This window comes from Physeter macrocephalus, chromosome 18 (assembly GCF_002837175.3).
Source record: "Physeter macrocephalus isolate SW-GA chromosome 18, ASM283717v5, whole genome shotgun sequence".
Classification (NCBI taxonomy): domain Eukaryota; kingdom Metazoa; phylum Chordata; class Mammalia; order Artiodactyla; family Physeteridae; genus Physeter; species Physeter macrocephalus.
Window position 1 is genome coordinate 12,077,135 of NC_041231.1, and position 8,290 is coordinate 12,085,424.

At 52.5% G+C, this 8,290-nt stretch overlaps 1 protein-coding gene across 1 annotated transcript; it reads right to left on the reverse strand.

Annotated features, from left to right (window-relative positions):
• Positions 1 to 1,766: 1,766 nt before the first annotated feature.
• On the reverse strand, positions 1,767 to 7,963 carry LOC112064949 (caveolin-3-like). Its single transcript, XM_055080069.1, has 2 exons — positions 3,637 to 7,963; positions 1,767 to 2,537 (listed from the first exon to the last, which is right to left on the reverse strand). Exons 1-2 carry the CDS (start codon positions 3,664 to 3,666, stop codon positions 2,196 to 2,198), a joined length of 372 nt encoding a protein of 123 aa, XP_054936044.1. The 5' UTR covers positions 3,667 to 7,963; the 3' UTR covers positions 1,767 to 2,195.
• Positions 7,964 to 8,290: the final 327 nt, after the last annotated feature.

The following is an 8,290-nucleotide window of genomic DNA, read 5'->3' on the forward strand; positions in this document are numbered from 1 at the left end:
GAGAGCGAGCGGAATGCCACCCCCTCCTCTGGCCCGTTTTCATCACGCCCCCAGCGTGCTGTCCTGCCTGCTCCTTCTAGGGGCAGGGGGGTCCCCAGAAGGAACAACGCCTCAGACATACATGCATCTAGATGTGTGTCCTTTCTCCAGCCCCATGAGCTTCACGGGGGATGAAGCACCTGCCGTAGCCTGGCCCTTAGAGAAGGAGAGCCAGCTTGAAAAATAGGAGTCAGGGTCAAGTCAGGTCACAGCAAATGCGGCGATGGTCAAAAGTCTGCGTAACCCAAGATTCCAAGTCTGAAACGGATGGCCTAACAACGTGAGAGACGTTTGATGGGGAGGCCCTTTGAGAGGGAGTGAGTGATGTTGGCTCTAAACCTGTCAGCAGGAGGAGCCTGGGCTCTGAGTCCACTTGAGAACATGAAGAGCCCCAGGCAGAGCAGAGAGCAGTGGGCTGGAACCACAGCACAAATGTGGCTAGCTGTGTACCTTTTGGCAAGTCTGCTGACCTCTCTGGGCGGTGACTTCCTTGTTTGCAAAAAGTAAGGGATGATGATGAAGTGTTCAGGAGGAAAATATACCAATATCTGCAGCTTATTTAAAAATGCATAAAGAAAGGTGAGATTGGTGGATGATAGATGGATGGCAATGCAACAAAGGACGAACAGTAAACTGAATCGTAGAGCCTAGATGGCGGGTAGGTAGGTGTTCACGGCAAACCTTTTCAACATTCCTGTGTGTTTGAAAATGTCATACGAAGATACTCGAGAAAACGAAAATGGGTAAAAAGAGCTAAAATGGACATTAGAGATCATTTCATGGATGATGAAGCTGAGGCCAGAGAAGGCAACTAGGAGAGGCAGAACCCAGGCTGCCTGTGCCCTGTCTCTGCTTCATGTGTGGTTCCCTCTACCTCATTGCCCCCAGGACCCTTGGGCGCATGGCCAGGTGCCAGTGAGGTGATGCCTCTGAAAACAGGCCAAATGTTTTGGAACCTGAATTTTATGAGACTTAAATGGGTGTTGCATGAAAAAAAAAAAAAAAAAGGGTCAAATAGGGGTGGGGGCTATTGGCCTAAACAGCTTTCTTTACTGCGGGACTTGTCAGAGCCTTTAATGTACTAATGTCTATTGAAAAATCTCTAAGAGAAATCTGTAGCATTTTGCAAACAAATTTAAGAGCAAAAGCCACCCCCCCTCCTTTTTCTGAGGACTTAGTTCTGGATAACACCCTTGGGAAAAGCATCCCTAAAGAATGTAAGATTTCTGGGGGTTTTGTTGTTGTTTTGCTGCTGAGTGTAGGTGGACAGGAGGTGGGACATATCCTTTCCATTGCCGTTTATTTCCTTTTTATTTCCATGGTGAGTCCACATATGCTCGAATGGGGCCTTATGCCATCATCACATCTGCGGGGCTGAGGGTGTACACGCCGAGAGGCAGTGCCAGGGGCTCTGTGTCTGAGCCAAAGGGGAGCTTTGAACCCAGGCCCTGCCCTCGGTGGTGCCCAGGGAGTATATCACCTTCCCCTTCTAACCCAGCGGCCATTTTCTTCTGTGGGTGACCACTGGCTGGCCCAGGGTCAACAGAAATCAACGGGAAATAATCTCCCAAGGAACAGATACCCGGCAAACAAGAATTCCCAGAGAAACCAAAATCTGGTTCTTGCATCTGGCCGAGAGAAGGGCCAACCAGCTTGCCCCTCCTTCTTCTCAGGGCAGCGAAATATATTTTTGGAGCTGGTCAGGACGCGCACCCACCTTACGGACACATGGAAAACACAGCATTTCCCACATGCAGCCGGAAACCCTTTATTGGAGCCACCCTGCTAATGCCAGCAGTCACTGGTGGTTTCCTGGGCGGGGGGGAGGGGGTGCGTCCAGGTGGGAGCTGAGGGCTGGGTTATGCCGTTACAGTACAAGTGAATGCAAAGATTTGCGGTAGCTGCCTCTTAGCCAATGATCTTCCTGGCACCCGGTCATGGGGGCATTGTGGTGGGGCAGGGGGCGGAGGGGAGGCCACCGCGCTTCCATGGCGGGCTGTCTTTTCTCTCCGGCTTCCCTACTCTGTGTGCTCCCGTCTCGGGGGGAAGCGGCGCTCCCCAAGGAGAAAGAGCTTGCCGGCAGCCCCGCAGAGCCCGATGGTGGGGCCAGCCCGGCCGGGCTCCCCTGTCCCGCCACCCCTCCTGCCCGCCCGGCCTCACACTTCTTTCCGCAGCATCACCTTGATGTTGCCGCAGACCTGGCCCAGGGCAGCGAAGAGCGGGTTGCAGAAGGTGCGGATGCAGAGCGAGTAGATGTGGCTGATGCACTGGATCTCGATCAGGTAGCTCTTGATGCAGGGCACCACCGCCCAGATGTGGCAGAAGGAGATGCAGGCGAACAGGAAGCCCCAGAGCAGGGCCAGCGGGACCCCCAGCAGCGTGGATAGCAGGCGGTAGCACCAGTACTTGGAGACGGTGAAGGTGGTGTAGCTCACCTTCCACACGCCATCAAAGCTGTACGTGCCCACGGGCTCCGCGATCACGTCTTCGAAATCCACCTGCAGGGGTGGGAGGGAGAACCCTCAAGTCACAGCAGCCACCCGCTTCTCAAGCGTCAGAACCCCCTGGGGGGCTCGTTAAACCAGGTGGCCGGGCCCCCCACCCTGGGATTCGGACCCCGGTGAGTCCAGGGTGGGGCCTGAGATCCTGCATTTCTGACAAGTCCCAGGTGATGCTGGAGCTGTCCCAGAGCAGTGAGGCACAAGAGCCGGTCCACTTCTCTCTCATGGGTGGATCAGAGGCCCCCAGGAGTTGAGTAACTTACTAAAAGAAACTAAGAGGCAGGCCGCGAGCCGTGGCTCTGAAATTCTATTATTTTGTGATCCTAGGGAATTGGACAGTCAGTCGTCCTGAAAAAATGTGCCGGGTGCCTGCCAATAGGATGATGAACAGGCAAAGGTTCCTGCCGTCCTGGAGCTTACGGCAGGCAGTTACACCACAGTGACCAGTGCTCCGGTAAGGGAAGGACAGGCCGTGTGCACCCACAGGGTGACATTTAACTTAGCCTGGGTGTAAGGCTTCCTGGAGGAGGAAGCTGATCTAGCTAAGCTGATACCTAGAGGTAGCCAGGGGGAGGGAGGAGTTGTGGGCTGGAAAAGAGCGTTTGGGGCACCAGCTGCTGCGACCCAGTGGGATAGACAGTGTGTGCTCTTGGGGAGATGTAGGTGCTTCTGGAAGGCCAAGCGCAGGCCCGGGCCGGAGGGAGGCTGGAGAGGCCAGGCGGGGCAGGCATGGGGGCTCGAGTGCAATGAGAGCCACTGAGGGCTTTTGTACAGGGTGTGGCTCGGCTGCATCTGAGCTTTTTTTCAGTTGAGGTATAATTGACATCTAACATTATATTCGTTTCAGGTGTTCAACATAATGATTTGATTTTGTATATGTTGGGAAATGATCACCGCACTGAGTGTAGTTAACGTGTGTGTGTGTGATGAGACCTTTTATGACTACTCTCTTAGCACCTTTTAAATAGACGCTACATACAGTATTGTTAACTGTAGTCACCGTGCTCTACTTTACATCCCCAGGACTTACTTATCTTATAACTGGAAGTTTGCACCAGTTGAGCCCCTTCACCCATTTCACCAGCCCTCTCCCCACCTCTGGAAACCAGCAGCCTGTCCTCTGCATCTCTGATCTGAGTTTTGAGTGGCTCCTTCTGGCTGCCGCAGCTGTGAGGATGCACTTGGGGGGCGAGTTGGGAGCCGTCGCTGAATCCCGCCCGGTTTGGGGTCCTGGAGGTGTTTAGAGGGAGGTGCAGCGGCCTGAGAGCTGTGTTAGGATCCGGCACGCGGTGAGGTGAGGGCCGCGTCATCCTGGCTGGTGGAGGCATCTGGTATCTGAGCGCAGCACCCGTGGAGGACACAGGCTTTGCTCTCCCCACGCTGGTCCTGCAGCGACCTCAGACTTTCCTCTGCTGCTGCCACCCCATCCCTCCTTTGCAGCTGCGAGGAACGTGGGCATTCAGAGAATCCTGCTCTCGCATCCCACTGAAATGGTGACCGAGGCCCCATTTGGGAAAACGGAAAAAAAAAAAAAAGATTGCTTTCAGCCAAGTCACTTAACTTTTCGTTAATCCCTGCTGTGCATTAAGCACTGGCATAGCTACTTTCTCTTTGTGATTTCATTTAGTGGCACTGAGCCTTAGCCGTCTTGTCTGTAACATGGGGGCCGTGTGTTCCTGGGCTGTTTCCATAGTAGTTGGTTGAATGAGTACATGAATGGATGAGACTAATTGGCAGGGCGAGTGGGCACCAGTGACGCCAGAGCTCAAACTTCGACTCCCAAGTGAATCGTTTTCCCACTTTTGGGGGGGAAGGGGATCCTCTCTATGCATCAAGTTATTATTAAAATTACTTTTTCTTATAACCTAGCCACATGGCAGAAAATTAAGGGAATAGCAAAAACAAAACACAAGCATCTCCCATTTGTATTTCTCTAGTACTAAAATTATTATTGCTTTGGTGTTTTTCTTTCCAGTGTAACTCTTTTGGTCGGGGGGAGTGGACATGACCGTGTTGTAGGTCCAGTGTTGAGCCCTGTTTTTCTCGTGTGGCTGGATTCTGAGCTCCCGTGCCAGGCCTCAGATCCCTGGGTCCCCCCGGAGACAGCTGAGGATGCAGCCCCACCCTGGGGGTGGTATGTTGGTGGGGAGCAAAGTTCACGGGGTGAGATTTCAGGCTGCAGGCGATGTTCAAAAGCTGACTTGGGTGGGCAGAGGTCCTTCCAGGACCCGCTCGTAAATCTCAACCTCCAGCTTTCTCTCTGCAGGGGTTTAGCGGAGGTCACATAACCTCTCATATGGCCCCCTGGATGCAAGGGAAGGGCTGGAAGGAAGAATATGAATATGGTCCTCATCTCCTTGGAAAGGATGGCACTTCTTCCCGGAGGGCTTCTTGGAGGTGGAGGTGGTGGCTGGCTGGGAATTTGGGGGGCTGGGGGTTTGGAGGCAGAGATGCAGGAGTAGTGTGCTGGATGTTTGGAAAAGAAGGCCCAAGTTGCTTGGGGAACGCCCCATGGCTTTGGAGAGTGGATGGAAAGGGCTGGCATCTTTCTACATCTGGTCTATATGGGCAGAGGTCCAGAGTTGCTGTTGCTTGCAGATCCGAGAAGCTGGGGACTATAGGCCCTGGGGGACCGTTCCAACGCTGACCTGGTACATGCACCATGACTGTGGAGATTCAGTCAAACCCCCAGGGCCTGGATCCTGCCGGCTGAGGTGTTCTGACCTCTGAAGCCCACCCCTCCCCTGTCATGGCCATGCCCGGCCGGTGTTGATGCCTGCTAGCACCCGGCCTGGGCTCTGGATCCTGGTGTGGCCCCAGGACCTTGGGCAGCTGAGGGAGGCCTTTGGGCGGAGACGTGCTCCCTGCCTTTATCCAGCAGGCTCTCCCTCCTTCCTCCTCTCTCCCATTCAGCGCCTGGGGCCTCTACTGCGCCTCCTGTGACCGTTCCTTAGGACCGTGTCTCCCCATTCACAGATGACCCAGCCCTGCCTCCTCACGTCCAGCTGGGCAGACGGGTGCATCTGGGCGTTCTGATTCTAATCTAAGCTCTTCACGTGGCCCCAGCCAGGGTCAGACCCCGAGGCAGATGCTGGCTCTCGGGGAGGGTGACTGTCCCCTCTGAGGTCTGGTCCTTGTTGGCCAGAGAGACCGGCCCCAGGGCAGGGCCCCCAGCCCCTTCTTCGCGGCCACCCACTCTGCTCCAAGGAGTCAGCAATTCCCCTGCCCCTCGGCAGCCCAGCCTGCTTTGTTCACTTATTTCAGCATATTCCTCCATTCAACACATTTGATGATTTGTGTCTGGCCTCTAAGAGGCGGCAAAGTGGAAAAGAGCCCTTGACTGAAGTCACACTGCTGAGGTTTGAGTCCAGCTCTGCCTCTTATTGGCTCTGTGACCTTCAGCAAGTGTCTTAGCTTTCCTATGCCTCGTTTTCCTAGATCGATTTCATTAGGTTTATCGGAGGATTGAATAAGATACGACATGTAAATACTCAGAACATTGCCTGGCACAGAATCCCTGATCACTAATTGTTAGCTGCTGGTGGCTGTTACAGAGCGCTTTCTTCAACCGGAAGCTAGGGTCCCAAAGGTGGGTTTGCACGCCAGTGCAGTTGCTGATCTGATGAGTGACTTTGGCAGATAACCTCTTTGAGCTTCATTTCCTCAACTGTAAAATGTGTTTGCCACTTCTTACAACCTTGTTATGAAGAATAGAAGTAATTTCTTTTCCATCCATCCATTTCCCACCATCTGTTCATTTACCCATCCATCTATCTATCCATTCTCCCATCCATCCACCCACCTATCCATCCATCCGTGGATCCATCAATCTATCCATATGCCTCCATCCATTCATATCCATCTACCCATTTATCGGCCTATCTATCCATCCATCCATCCATCCTCTTATCCATCCATCCATATCCATCCCACCAATTCATATCCATCCATCCATTCATCCGAACAAATATTTATTAAGTACCCACTTTGTGCTAGGCACACCTCCTCTTGGGCAATGCTTAGTACAATACATGGTAGCTGCCCACTGACAGTAATCGTTTGTTCATTGCTCTGAAGTTCCTATGAAAATATATCTCAGAAAAGCTGTTGACACCCAGATCGTAAGTACGACAGTTCTCCAGCCTACCTGGTCATAAATGTGTGTGTGCATGCGTACTCAGCCTGTGCCAGTAAGATGGATGGGGTCCTCTTTTCCCTCTTTTTCTGCTTATGGTAATAATCCTGCCCCCAAGGATCTCTCTGTTATGTCTTTTAATGATCTTTTTTTTTTTTTTTTTTTTTGCAGAAGGCAGAAGCTGTTGTTGCTGGCGTTTGAATTATTTCCAGTAATTGCCTTAGGCACTGTGCAAAGGGCAACTGCTCCGTTGTCTGTGAATGCGAAAGTGTGCTCTCAGAGGGACGGGTAGTCCTGGGAGGAGGAGGCTGTTCCTAATCAGGACTGAGCATTGAGACCGCTCTCCGGTCACCGCACTAGTTTGGGGAGATATTTATAAGGCCCGGCTCAGGCAGCCCTAGGCAGACGCGCCAGTGTATCAGAGGCGCACGGTGACTTCACTTCTTAATTCGTTTCCGGAAGTGGAGGGGAGATGGCTGCTTCTGCGAGTGTACGGCAGGGGGCTCGGGCCGTGGGCGGAGCCGCAGGGCTCAGTGTGCAGCTGGAGGCGGGGCTGGCGGTGGGAGGGGGAGAAAGGGGCTGCTCGTAAGGTTGGTGTCCCCTTCTCTGGCATATTTATTTTTGGAACAGCAAGAGAGCCAGTTGATTCATCGGAACCGGCCAGCGCCGCTCCCGCCGTCCCCAAGAGGGCGGGGAAGGTGCAGGACAGCGGGGCCGGGCGCTGCGGGCGGTTGAGGGGGAGGCCAGACGCCACACCCCCTTCAAAAATGCCTCCCCCGCATTCCTGCGTGACTCAGGCCTTGGGCGGCGTCCAGGGCCCTGCGCAGTTCAGACAGGCGCTCTGTGGGTGGGGGGAACGGCTCTAGGCCGGGGGACAGATATCTGGGTCCAGTTTCCACGTGTCCAGCGAGTCACTGTGTGATTGGGGGCCTGGTGCTTGCCCTCTCTGGGCCTCTGTTTTTTGTTTTCAGTTTTTTGTTTGTTTGTTTTAACTCTACCGAGAGGATTGGACCAACATCCCTAGTGACACGGAGTTAGTTTCGGAGTCAGGACCCAAAGGAGTGGCTTAGCTTTGTTGGGTCTTGGTTTTCTCACCTATTACCTTGCTATTTAAAGAGTGGTCCACAGTCACTGCCCCCTTCCCAACAAGGCAAGTACAGAAGTTGAGAGTAGGCATTTGGAAATAGTCACAGTGATTTGAGCCAATAATTTTATGTCTGTTGATTCTAATAATAATAAAAATTGGAGCTTACATTGTCAATGCCTATTTTTCACTTCATCTCTCTAGCAGTTAATTTTTGTTGACTTTTGCAAACTATTGGTGTACAACAGATTGGGATAATAATAATAAAACTGGCCTTTCACCCAGATAGCCCGAGAAGCACTGGCCTGTAAAGTTAAAGCTAAAATGAGGTGATAGCTGCAGAATAGCTGAGAAATGGCAAAGCTCTGCTTCATGTGTTATAATTGGTCATAACGTGAAAAGATGCTCAACATCACTAATTATCAGAGAAATGCAAATCAAAAGTACAATGAAGTATCACCTCACACCAGTCAAAATGGCCATCATCAAAAAGTCTACAAATAATAAATGCTGGAGACGGTATGGAGAAAA